This window comes from Sminthopsis crassicaudata, chromosome 4 (genome assembly GCF_048593235.1).
Source record: "Sminthopsis crassicaudata isolate SCR6 chromosome 4, ASM4859323v1, whole genome shotgun sequence".
Lineage (NCBI taxonomy): Eukaryota > Metazoa > Chordata > Mammalia > Dasyuromorphia > Dasyuridae > Sminthopsis > Sminthopsis crassicaudata.
This window is the reverse complement of record NC_133620.1, coordinates 365651955-365665121: the sequence shown is the minus strand read 5'-3', so window position 1 is coordinate 365665121 and position 13167 is coordinate 365651955. Positions and strand designations below refer to the sequence as shown.

General features: G+C 44.9%; 1 protein-coding gene across 13 annotated transcripts in view; it reads left to right on the top strand.

Annotated features, from left to right (window-relative positions):
- The window catches only part of SEPTIN4 (septin 4), a 43566-nt gene extending 31507 nt beyond the window's left edge, over positions 1–12059 (top strand). For 3 of the 13 annotated variants that reach the window (XM_074261921.1, XM_074261926.1, XM_074261922.1), the window contains exons 2-12: positions 930–1214; positions 1548–1641; positions 2129–2215; positions 2744–2867; positions 9278–9412; positions 9547–9664; positions 9776–9877; positions 10596–10692; positions 10805–10967; positions 11165–11264; positions 11847–12059. In XM_074261921.1, the coding sequence (XP_074118022.1) occupies positions 930–1214; positions 1548–1641; positions 2129–2215; positions 2744–2867; positions 9278–9412; positions 9547–9664; positions 9776–9877; positions 10596–10692; positions 10805–10967; positions 11165–11264; positions 11847–11900 (1359 nt within the window). In that variant the 3' untranslated portion in view covers positions 11901–12059. Of the gene's footprint in view, positions 1–929; positions 1215–1547; positions 1642–2128; positions 2216–2743; positions 2868–9277; positions 9413–9546; positions 9665–9775; positions 9878–10595; positions 10693–10804; positions 11265–11846 lie in introns of those variants that run through there. The other 10 variants (XM_074261923.1, XM_074261925.1, XR_012481262.1 and 7 more) reach the window with 7 other exon arrangements.
- The last annotated feature ends 1108 nt before the right edge of the window (positions 12060–13167 follow it).

Genomic DNA, 13167 nt, shown 5'->3' with positions numbered 1-13167 from the left:
GGTCCAGAACTCCCCCCTGGCACCAGCTAGGGTCTGGGTAAATTGGCTGGTTAGCCACACTCAGTGATATCCATCCCAAACTATTAAATTAGCAGCACAACTAAAGGCAGGACTGTTTCCTAAGCCTTCACCAAGCTCCTTCTCCCACAGGAAGGGAAGCTTGTAGTCCCTGCAGCTTTTACCTCTGGCATGTTGAATTATTCCCCCTCTGTGCTTTTTCCAGGTCTTTGTGTCAGAGACCTTGAAATGGAGACTGAAATTCCTGGGATTTTTATATGATTGGTTGAAACTTTCATTCCCAGGAACATTTCTGTGCTACTAGCCGAGTTCCTTTCCAAAGCCAGAGGCTCAGGAGCAGGGGAACTTAATTAACTTTAACCCAACTTGGAGAAGAAGGTCTTATTCCACTCTCTCTCTGAAGACCTCTTCAAAACCAAGACTGTTCCATTCCTTTTCTGATCCCTTGGCACGTTCTCTGCTGATTGGCTTACTTCTAGCAATCATGTCTCTCTTAATAATTGCCTCGGGTCTCTAGGATGATATTTGAGTTCAGTCATGTCCAGTGCCTCTCATCCCCCATCTCTTTAGTTCTGAGGGGTGTTCTCATGTGTGGTGGGGGGAGGTAGGTCTGCATAGGTCCTCATGATCCTGCTGGGCCTCAGAATTCCAGGCATCAGTAGTGTGGTGAGCTATAAAGGGTATATGTGTATAAGGAATGGGGTGGGGAGAACAAGAAAGGGAAAGATTTGTCCAGGGCTAGGGAGAAGTATGTATGGTGAGGAACACCTACTTTCTTTACTTTTTAAAATGAGCTCTTCCTTCTTTCCTGGTCTTCCCATCTCTTTCCCTCCCTTCTCTCTTTTCTCCCTTCCCCTCTCTCATTGCTCCTTGCCCTTCCTCTCTCCTCTCATCCTTCTTCTCCCCACTAGATTAAGCGGTTCCTAGAAGACACAGAGGAGGCCGAGCTGGCGGTGTTTGTTAAAGAGTTCCCTGGGGGTGATGTGCCCCATCCAGAGGCAATATGCCCTTCCCAAATGCGCCTCCCTGCTCTCCTGGATCCCTGTGAAGAGGCAGAGCTCAAGGAGTGCAGAACCTCCTCTCGGTTCCAGACAGAAAGTCAGGCTCACCTCTGCATCTCTTCCTCAAGCATGCTCAGCACCTCAAGCAGGCCTCGGAGCCCTTGGGGCAGGCTGGACCCTTATGACTCTTCTGAGGTGGGATGTTCCCATTCCCCAAAGGAGGGCTAAGGAAGACATGGGAGGGTATGCAGCATAGCTGGATATAGAAGAGCTTAAGGAAGAGTGGGGATTTTCTGTTCCTGCTGGGTAGACCCTCCATCTTGGGATCCCAACAGGTCCCTTACTATTCCCTGGATGGATCAAGTTGGGCTTCCTAGAAAGAGCCAGCAGGGCCAGGAGAGCTGGTCCAATGAGAAACTATGATCAGCTGCTTTCCAAGATTGTGAGCAAGTGGGAGGAGGGTACTTCTGGGTTCAGGGAATCTTGCTACTCCCTTTACTAAACAAGGCTGTACTTCCTCTCTGACAGGATGATAAAGAATATGTGGGGTTTGCCACTCTTCCCAACCAGGTTCATCGAAAATCTATGAAAAAGGGTTTTGACTTCACCCTCATGGTGGCAGGTATGGTAGGGACTGGGGGGTCTCCCATGGTGAAAAAGAGGTAGGGATATTAGGAGAGCATCAAGGCCACAGTGCCCCAAATTATTGGTAGAAAAGGTGGGGTGGGGAAGGGGAGACATCAGATAAGTAGATAAAGGGTTGTGCATTGCAGACAGAATGGTACAAGGAAAAGCATCCTAAACAGGAAAGTAGGAAGCTTGAGTTCTTGCTCTGGTTCTGCTGTCCAAATATTAAGATGGGTGTGGGCAAGTCATTCCCTATTTTAGAGGCCTTAGCTTTTTCCTTTGTAAATAAATGGGTGGATTAGATGCATTCTAAGATGCTTTTTTAAAACTTAGAATAGTTTTGGTCAGAATAGGAAGAAGAACTATTTCTAGTTCCCTTCCACTCTATCCCTACCCTACCCTACCATATGCCTAGTTTAGGAAGACGTCTCCTTATTGTTTCCCAGACCTAAATGGGTGCCTCTGCCTTTTTTCCCTACCAGGAGAGTCTGGGCTGGGCAAATCCACTCTTATCAACAGCCTCTTCCTCACTGACATGTACCGGGACCGAAGATTATTGAATTCTGAAGGTGAGCAAAAGGGAGTGAATGGGTTAGCTAGATGCAGCAAGGGAGGGAAACAGGCAGACCTACCACTTCTCTCAGGAAACTAGAGCCCCTACAGAACCTCCATGGTTTGAGTTCTCCACTTCATGCCATGATCTCTCCAAGTCCTTAGAGAGGGCTAATATTTCCCCGTTGTCACCCCTGTCCAATCTGGCAGTTCTTAGCTGGGTAGTAGAGAGGGGGCAGGGGCCAGAGTCATGTGCTCTTAAATGGGTCTCTGACCCCCTAAGGATTCCGGGAATCCAGAGAGAGAGAGAATCCTGGAGCAAGAGGCTGGGGCTGAAGCCAACAGCCACCGGCATTTCCTGTGTTGGGAATCATGCAGCTTGCTGGTTCCCATAGAAAAGGCACCCAGATAAGGGTGAAAACGGAGGAGGGCGAGGAAGTCTGGGCAGTAAGGCTGGACACCTGGATTTTGGTCCAGATGAGGCCCGTGTGATTTGGGGTACATATCCCTGCCTCTGCTTGGGCCTCAGTTTTCCCCTTCTCCAGAACGGATCATGCAAACAGTGGAGATCACTAAACATACCGTGGACATCGAGGAGAAAGGTGTCAAGCTGAAGCTCACGGTCGTGGACACACCAGGTTTTGGAGATGCTGTGAACAACACTGAGTGGTACAGCTCTCACTGAGCGATCTTATCTCCCCACCCCCAATCTTCTCATTAAGGGTGAGGTGGTAGGGAGGGGAGAAGGGAGGGAATGGGATCCAGAAGGAAAAGGGAGATGGGTCCGATTACAGGGGTAGGTCTCAAGCAACTTTGTGCCTCAAGCCTTGTCTCTCTGGTTTGGGACACACATGCATCTCATATGTCTGTGCTATGGTGCTTCGAGATTTGCAATAATTATATCCTAAAAGCACCTTTGTGTGTTAGGTAGTGCAACTCTTTCATCTCCCTTTTTCAGAGGCTCAGATAAATGAAAGTGATTTGCCCAAGATCACTCAGCTAGTAGATGTCAGAGCCAGAAGTTGAATTCAGGTCTCTCCCAAATTCAGGTCTGTCATTCTCTCTACTGTGCCATATGGTTTCTCAACTGAACAATAACTGTGAGTTGGGGGAGAGGGAGGGATGTGCAGAAAAGGGAGTGGCCAAGAAAAAGGACCTGGTATTATTAATCTGTTTAATCTCCAGGCCCTGAAGAAAAAATTTTCAAATGAAGCTGTGCTCCAACTAAATTAAATTTAATAAGCATTTATTATGTGCCTACTACTGGCATATCATCTACTAGGTGTACTTATTAAGCATTAATTCACCACTATTCTGGATGCTGGGAATTCAGAGAAAGGCAGAAACACTTCCTGCCCTCAAGGATTATGTATTCCAATGGAGGAAGCAAACATGTAAATAAGTAGGTACATAGAAGCTATGTTTGGAGTAGATGGAAGGTAATGTGAGAAGAGAAGGCACTAATAGCTAGAAAAGTCTACTGCAGAAAATGAGATTTGAGCTGGGTCTTGAAAAGGAACAAGGGTGGAGGCCAAGAGAATCTGTGGGAAAGCTTGTGCAGGGCTTGGAGATGGAGGATGAAATGTCATTACATATGGTGGATACATTTAGCTGGATTGTAGGTGTGAAAAGACTGGAAAGGTAGAAAAGAAACAGAAGATTTCATATTTGATCCTGGATGTAATATGGAGCCACTCAAGTTCATGGAACAGGAAAAACCACATTGAGAGTTGAATGGAGAATGGATTGGATTAGAGAAGAAATTGGAGGCAGAGAGATCAGTTAGAAGACTACTACTATAGTAGTGCAAATGAGAGATAGCAATAAGGGCCTATACTAGGATGACAGAGTGTGTATACAGGAGTTGTGAAGGTAGAAATGTTGCTTGTCCTTTGTTTTTGACGAGGCTGAAGTCTTGTCTTTGTGCATAGTTGCACAAATTCTTCAGTCCCAGTCACTGCCATCCAGCGGCAAGATGAAAGTCAAGGTGACTTTAGTGTCTGACCAAGCTTTAAGCACTCAGCCACTTTTGGGGCCACTGGAACAAATTGTTGTCATCCACCTATTTCACCAGGGAAAGTCTTCAAATACTTATGGTAGACATTCCTCTAACTCACTAGGTTTGAGGCCTATTGGTTACCCTCAACCTGGTTCAGCCATCTGCTGAGAGAAAGTTTACGGTTCTTGGGACCACAGGTAAGAGTTGGGTGAATCAGATGGACATCATAATGGATGAGCAGCCCTGAAAAAGGTTCTGCAAGCACTCACACCACAACACAACATATACATCAAACAAAGGAATGTGTAAGATGACAGAAAGGATGGATAAAATAAGGGTAAAAATCCTTATTAAAAACAAGGCTGGAGGAGACTTGGGTATGTCTAGAGATAGCAAGGGAGGAGCCAGTAGGAGGAGAGATGAATTTGAAAGAACATTTGGATGGGGGCAGTAATCTGAAGAAGGACATGGGATCAAGGGTATGTGTTGAGTTGGCATTGATAAGAAGAAGAAACTCTTCACACAAGATCAGAGTGAAGGAAGAAGACAGTACTAGAAGATATCTGAATAATGATAGATGAGGCGGAGGGGAAAAGAAAAAGCTCTTCAAGAATAGCCTCAATTTTGGGGGGGTGTAATATGAAGTATGGTCCTCAGCCTGGGAGGAAGGGGAGGAGATTATGCCATGAGAGGCTTGATGAGAGATGGGAAGGTTTGGAAAAGTTGCTATGGAGAGTGACACAATTAGGGAGGAACAGAATACTTGTCTTATTGCAGTTACAGTTCAATTAAGATTAGAAAAATATAAATTTCGTGGGGGTTTTTGTTAACAGTATTTTATTTTATTTTATTTATTTTTTGCTGAGGTATTTGGGGTTAAGTGACTTTCCCAGGGTCACACAGCCAGGACGTGTTAAGTGTCTGAGGCCAAATTCGAACTTTGGTCCTCCTGACTTCAGGGCTGGTGCTCTATCCACTGCGCCACCTAGCTGCCCTTCAACATTCATTTTTAAATAAGATTTTGAATTCCAAATCTTTCTCCCTTCTTTCCTTCCCTCCCCATCCTCTAAAACAACCATCTGATACAGATTATACAGGTCCAATCATATTAAACATATTTCCACATTGATAATGTAGTCAACATAAATTTGACATGGGGCCAGCAGTATAGTTCCATGATTCCTTCCAGTTCTATTCGATAGTACATGAAAAGGAATGAAGAAGGGGGGGTGATGGGAGTTATCCAAGTTTAGGGATTGACATGACACTTGGACAAAGTGGCACACTATTAAAGAATAGAGGATAGTGTAGTGAAGTTACTTCACCAAAGGATTGAGATGGGGAAGAGAAAAAGGATGTGCTTATTCTTTTTCCATATATATACATATATTTGAAATGTGTATATATACATATATAGCCTTATATGTGCTGAGCAATTTTTTTAAACAACTAAAAATTATCTCATTTGACCCTCAAAATCATTCTTCGAGGTAGGTGCTATTATTATCCTCATTTTACAGTTAAGGATGTTGGGGTAAAAAGGTTAAATGACTTGGTCAGAACTTAGATATTCCCATTTTCAGGTCCAACTTTCTAACTCCTGTGTCACCAGCTGCAGGGAGGTAAGCCAGTGCAGAAGTGATAGCTAGAAAAGAACTAGAGGGAGTAACTCTATATATAGTCATATGACTATGATCTCTAGGTCATAGCCAGGGCAAAGAATAGGATTGAGGGTCAAAAGGCATAGGGAAAGATAGGATTATAAATGATTATGATCAGATGAAGGAATTTCAAAGTTCTTAAATAGGGAAACAGGTGGCAAATTAATGGCAAGATCAAGATATAACCATCTGTGTATAGTTAAGTGGAATGGAAGACTAGATCATGGTAATTGAGTAGACAATGGAACAGTATTTGAGGAAGCATCAGTATTAGGAGCTGAAGAAAAGGACTTTGTGAATCAGGTACTGAATCCATTGAGGAAATAAAAGAACAACCCTCCCCCCCCCCCCAATCCCTTCTCTTGAAGGGCTTGCCTTCTACAGAGGATACAGCAAAAATCCATGTACACTGATCCATAAATACAAAGTAATTTGAGGAAGGAGAGAATGTTAATTTCAGAATCCAAGGAGGTTCATGGAGGAGGCAATGCCGAGCTATTTTAAAAGAAGACAATTCTAAGAGCCTCTTGGGAAAGAGGAATTAACATTCTAGGAATGAAGATAAAGTTTATGAAAGAAAATATAAAACAAGTTTGCAATGGTAGGCTTCAGGTAGAATGTAAATAGATTTAAAATGACAGGCTGAGAAGTTTGTATAATCTTGATTTTTTGAGTGAGGACCTTGCCATACATAAAACTTGCCTATCCTTGTTTTTTCCAGATACTTCAGTGACTTATTTGTGCAATAGTCACATTTATGGAAGTGAGGATATGTGTATTTATGTATATGTATTCACTATCTGTGTGTGTGTGTGTGTGTGTGTGTGTGTGTGTATATCCACACATTCATGGATCCTAAATTTTATACACACACACACTCTCTTCTTCCTTGACCTCTAATAATCTTTGCTACCCTGAGTTCCTACTGCCCAACCTGTGTTGCCTTTAAGCAAATTAAGAAAAGGAATCTTTTTTTGGGGGGAGGTATTTGTATCCCCCGTGCCTAGACAATGCCTGGCATATAGCTATAGGAATAAGGGATGAGTAGAGAGAATGTGATTTTACTGGTATAGGAAACTCATTGGTGGTAAGAATACTTCTACAGATAGAAGCCAGACTTCATATTGTAACCTGAAGTGTTGGAGAGTTGTATAGAACACTGAAGAGATTAAATAAATTTGTACTGGGTTCCACAGGATATGTCTGAGGTGTTTGTGATTGGTTGGTTGATTATTGCTCATTATTTTACATCCATGCAGTTTGTCTTCTAGCCTATATTGGAAGCTTTGTCAGGGCTGGTACTTCTATAGCCCAGTGCCGGATATGTATGATGATGATGATGATCTATTATCAAATAACTTTCATAGAGTGTTTTAGGGATTGCAAAGTGTGCTGCTTGTACTGCTAGTTGATTCTTTCAACAAAAACATGAAATAAGTTCTATGAGGATTATTATCCTCATTTTACAAATGAGGAATCCGAGGCACAGAGGAGTTAATCACCTTGCCCACTGGATACAGACTGAAATCAATCCAAATCAACTCTTTCCCCTAAACCCTACAGCCACACTTATCTCCTCTTGCTCTAGGAAGTGTGTGAGGGATGCCAATAAAAGCTAACATCCTTATAGTGCTTTAAAGCTTATATTACTGAAGCCATATAATAGTCCTTTTGAGGTCTATGAATCTGGACTTTTCTCCAAAACTCTGCTCCTTCACAGATCACCTTGTCACTTTACCAATATGCCCTGAAGCCTTCCCTCTTCTAAGCCCTTTCCTTTTTCTTCCCTAAATCATAAAGCTCTGGAACATATGCCTGAAAGGCAACAAGGATGGCAAAAGGCTCTGAGTGTGTCATATATAAAAGGTACTGGGAATATTTCATCTACAAAAGACTAGCTGATGCAGAGACTGTATATGGAAGAGGAATTAGACTTGGTCTCTTCCTCCAGAGGTCAGAATCGGGAGCAATGGGTTAAAGAAGCAGAGAGGATAATGTAGTCTTGATATCAGGAAGAACTTTCTAAGAATAGAGCTGCTGATTGTCCCAAAGTGAAATGGTTTGAAAGAGAGGAGGCCTTCAAACAGAGGTTGTAATAGCTGGATGGGCTCTTTATCCAGTGTGTCATGGCCAGATTTATTTTGGGCAGGAGTTGGATTAGATGTCTATTAAGATCCCTTCCAACTGTAAAATCCTGTGATTCTGGCACCTGATCTCTTTAGTCCTCAGTTTTTTCATTTGTAAAGGGAAAGGAGTGGATTGGATTATATTTAAGGTCCTTTCCACTAGATTCTGTGACTACAATTGTAATGAGCACATGAGAATACCATCCAAAATTGCATATAATTAAGTGCAAATTGTTGTAAGAGCTAAGAGAATTTAAAGTATGGACCTGATGAGGGAATCATTTCAGACTAGATGAAGTTAGAAGGGTTTGGAATTGGGTTTTAGAGCATGGTTAGAGGTAGTTCAGTGTAATGATGAGTCATATATCTAGAATACCAACAGATCTATGCCCAAAAGTTGCCTTAAAGGTTCTGGACAAGTCACCTAACCTTTCTTCATCTGTTACCTCCTCTGCAAAATGGAGATATAAATAACTGTTTTACAGGGTGGTAAGGATTCTGTGACATCATGTATGTCACTATAAATCAAAAAGTCATTTCAGTGGTAACTGTTCTAGATAGGAGGAAAAGAGGACAGAGCAGAGAGAATAGTGAGAGCAAAGGCAAGAAGGCCAATGTTTTTAATCATACAGCTCAGGGCTCACCTGGGCTTGGGGGCTCCTCATTAGTGTCTGTCTATGACAGTCATGTTTCCTCCTCTTCCTTCTCCTTGCCTACTCTCTTTGCCACACAGAGCAAATATCTGTCACATATCAGTCTTAGATTGAGTTTTTATCCAATTCCATAAAATTATTTTCTCCATAACTGTCATCTTAGTGGTATAGTTTTTTCCTACCATGAACACTCCCACTATTAATACAAATTAGCTATTAATCTATAGTCTATGGCCTCAGAATTATATAGGCTAGTTTAAGACTAAGTACTTGCTCACAATAGGTAGTATGTATAAATATATGTAGCATGTGTAAGAGGTAGTTCCTGAAACCAAATTTCTTTGGCTTACTTCAAGGCTGGCCCTCTGTCCACTAAATCATACTGCCTACTTCTTAATGAGAAATCAATAAAATAAATTGCAAGCAGAATACAAGGGGACAAAATGGTACTTATTGCTTTAAGCCATAGGGTGGGTCCCTGGGCTCCACTCAGTATTGACCCCCATCAGCTTCAGGGTACATATATAGTAGGAACACAATGCTCTATACATAGTAGGCATTTAATACTTGTTTGTGGAAAGCATAAACCAACAACTGTTCATGAGACCTCCATGCTTTTGTCTGTGCAATCCTGCCCCAGTTGGAAGCCAGTGGCAGATTACATCGACCAGCAATTTGAACAGTATTTCCGGGATGAAAGTGGCCTCAACCGTAAGAACATTCAGGATAACAGGGTGCACTGCTGTCTCTACTTCATCTCTCCCTTTGGCCATGGGTATGTTTCCTATGTCTGGGGCACTGAATAAAGCCTCTGTTCCTTTGGAGTCACCTAGGTTTGGGATATTAGAGTGGAGAGAGCTATATAGCACAATTGGCCCAGGAGCCATCTCTCTCCATCCCACTCCCCAGGCTCCGACCCTTAGATGTGGAGTTCATGAGGGCCCTGCATCATCGAGTCAACATTGTGCCCATCTTGGCCAAGGCTGACACATTGACACCCTGTGAAGTAGAGCACAAGAAACGAAAGGTGAGGTAGATGGTGGGGCACTAGTGGATGGGATGGATAAGAAGGGAGGTACAGATTCTGAGAACCATGCCCTTCTGTCTTCTTATTCCTCCACTTTGTGTTTTTGTTCAGATTCGAGAAGAAATCGAGCACTTTGGAATCCAGATCTACCAATTCCCAGCCTGTGACTCTGATGAAGATGAGGAATTCAAGTTACAGGACCAGGCCCTGAAGGTGGAGATCTTTGAGATGAGTGTAGTTAGCCTAGGCCCATCCCTCCCTACTCAGAAGCACATCCCATTCCTCGTGGGCTGAAGTGTAGGTCTGTAGCAAGGTTAACAGTTAGGGTGGGGAAGGGGTAGTGATATTCTGGTAAATGCTAAACCATTAGCTTTTTATAAGGGAAAATGTACACAAACATACTTAAATTTAACACTTTCTCCATTATTTTCTTAAGTCTAGAAAATCAACAAAATAATAAATTAAGCCCTAATTTGTAGCATTTGCAATTTTTGAGGTATAAATAGGCAGCTAGGTAGTGCTGTGAATGGAGTGCCAGGCCTGAGTTCATCATCCTAAATTCAAGTCTGACTTAAGACACTTATTAGCTCTGTGAGTCTGGGCATATCAGTGTTTGCCTCCATTTCCTCATATGTAAAATGAGCTGGAGAAGGAAAAATGTCAAATTACTCCAGTATCTTTGCCAAGAAAACCCTAAATGGGCTCATGAGGAGTTGGTACAACTGAAAGCTACTGAACTGAAAATGCTCACCCTGAAAATTTAACAATTGGCTCTTACCAGTCAGTAAGAACTGGTTCAACACACACCTGGGAGGGACTCAAGATCATTTTAGAGTCTGGGTGCACCAGGTCTTGCTACTTAAAGCACTCTGGTCAGAAGAGCAGGTGATCGGGTTTGGTAGGCACTGATGGGAACCCTACCTTCTTCTAGGACAGTATCCCTTTTGCTGTCATCGGCAGCAACACCGTGGTGGAGGCCAAAGGACGGCGTGTTCGGGGACGGCTCTATCCTTGGGGTATTGTAGAAGGTAAAACTCTTGAGTTTTGTGGGGCAGGGAAGGGAGGGGTCCTCCTTGCCCTCAGGTGCCTCCCCCCTCCCCCCAGCCTCAAGCTAGGCTGATTCCCAGCCTTGCTATGCAGTGGAAAATCCAGGGCACTGCGACTTTGTGAAGCTGAGGACCATGCTGGTACGCACCCACATGCAGGATCTTAAGGATGTGACAAGGGAAATACATTATGAGAACTATCGGGCACAATGCATCCAGAGCATGACTCGAATGGTGGTGAAGGAAAGAAATCGCAAGTATGGCCAGGAAGGGAGCCTGGGGGGAGGGCAGACGGGACGGGAAGAGCCAACCCCAGGAGCCCAAGCCGAGCTGTTGGCAGGTGTGGATGGGAGCAGGCCCTCCACACCCGCTCCTTCAGGCCCTAGGGCCGAATCCAGGCAGGGGCCTGGCGTCTCCTTGCCCTCACTGGCACCCATTTCCCCTGACCTCTCAGCAAGCTGACTCGGGAGAGTGTTACTGACTTCGCCATCCCAGCATTCCTGTCTGGGGTTGATGTAGAGGCTGAGAAGCTGCTCCGGGAGAAAGATGAGGAGGTGAGAGCAGGATGGGATAATGGGATTGGGTTGTATGGTCCAAGGCAGTTCAAATCCTCCACCTGGTGGGAACTTCAACACTATTTTCTCACAAACCAGCATTGAATTTCAATAGTGGAAAGGTTTTGGATCTGTAGCATCTCTGACCCCCCCCCCCCCCCTCCCCGCGCAGGGCTTTTACTTCATATGTGAGAACCATAATTAGGCCTCCAAATAACCTTCTGGCCAGGGTTCTTTTTGCAGGATAGGGAGGGGATTGCCATGAAAATGAGTTTGTCCAAGTGCCTTTGTGAGTTGAGTTCTGTGAAAGGGTTGGACTAGATAAATATTTTTGGTCTCAGAATCCCTTGAAATAAGCCCCCTTCCCAGATAATATTTTTTGGTTTATACATGTTAACATTTACCATATTGAAGAATGAAAACATCTTAATGTTATCAAAATAATTTTGAAACCTCAAACTCTTGAAAAGATCCTGACCTCTGAGAAGCGCTGCACAAGACTGCTTCTAAATTTGCCACAAAAGATTTGTCTGAGGAGGCAGAGATTGCAGGGACTCAGATGGATATGCTTGTCTGTTTCAGTTGCGAAGGATGCAGGAGATGCTGTATAAAATTCAGAGACAGAAGAAGAACTAGTTAGTTCCCTTGCCTTGGATGTATGTCTCCTCCTCTTTCTCCCGGTCCTTCCCAGCTCTTGATCTGCTCTGGCCCCTCAAGCTACTGCCACTTCGCCTTATGTCCCTGCTGCCTCCCTAGAGACTCAAAAGAAATAAAGTCTAATGAATCGGAATCTGACCTTGGCTCCCACCACTGCACTCTGCACTTCCCAGCTGGGACCCCCAGCCTTTTTCGGGCCGAGGCCTGGGGCTGCTGGGAATCTGGACTACCCACTCTCGCTTTTCCCAATGGGCAGAAGGGTGGGGACAAGACTAGGAGCATTGGTAGGAAGTCAGAGGCGTGACACTAGAGGTAAGGTGAATGTACGAGTGATTTTGAAATATATTTTAATTTGTATGATCTCATCATGTCCCTCACACATTCAGGCCCTCCCCCTACCACAGCAGGGCGATTCCTCTTCAGCACAGGTTACTTATTGTACCACCACACGCAGGGTTCCGCAGGGAGCGCCACTCTCCCGCCATCTCCCACAAGGAAATCCTGAGCAGAGCTGCCCGTCCGGAAGGACCTCTCACGGGGATCTCTGCCCAGGGTCTGCCTGGCTCGGCAACGTCCGGGTTAAATAGTGAAAGAGCAAGCGGAGAGGAGGGGGATACAGAGCCTGCTTAGGGTCGGTCCCCATAGAAGTGGGTTCTTTTTTCCTTCTTAAAACGAGTCTATCATCTGATCCTCAAAACAACCCTTTGAGGCGAGGCCCCATTTTATAGCGGAAGAGAACCGGGCAGCCAGAGGTTTAAGGACGTGTCCGGACCCACACGAGGCCGCACTAGAGCTCCGGCCATTGCGCCCCCTGACTCGGGGAGTTGGGTGGGAGCGGGGTGAGGACCCGGAGGAGGTGAGGCGAGAGAAGAAAAGGAGACAGAAAAGGGGAAGATGGAAGGACCGTGGGGGAGGAAAGGCAGTTTATAGAGGGGGAAGATGAGGAGAGCAGAGCGAGGCTTGGAGGAGGCACTGGGAGCGTCAGAAGAGGTGGGGGGAGGGGCGAGGCAGACGCCGGACTCCGAGACGATGGGCACGCGCGGCAGGGTAGGGGAGGCGGCGTAAATCCCTGGGAGGGGAATGGGTCACGCTCCTCCTCCCTGGGATTTAGGCCTCAGTTCTCCAGGCTGAACTCCTGGGCTCCTTCTCTTCTTTGCCACACTCGATTAATCTCAGTTGTCATGGCGACGGGAAGAGCCTGGGGCGGAAAAGGTGAAACACAAAAGCGTAGAAAAGGCGCGCGAGG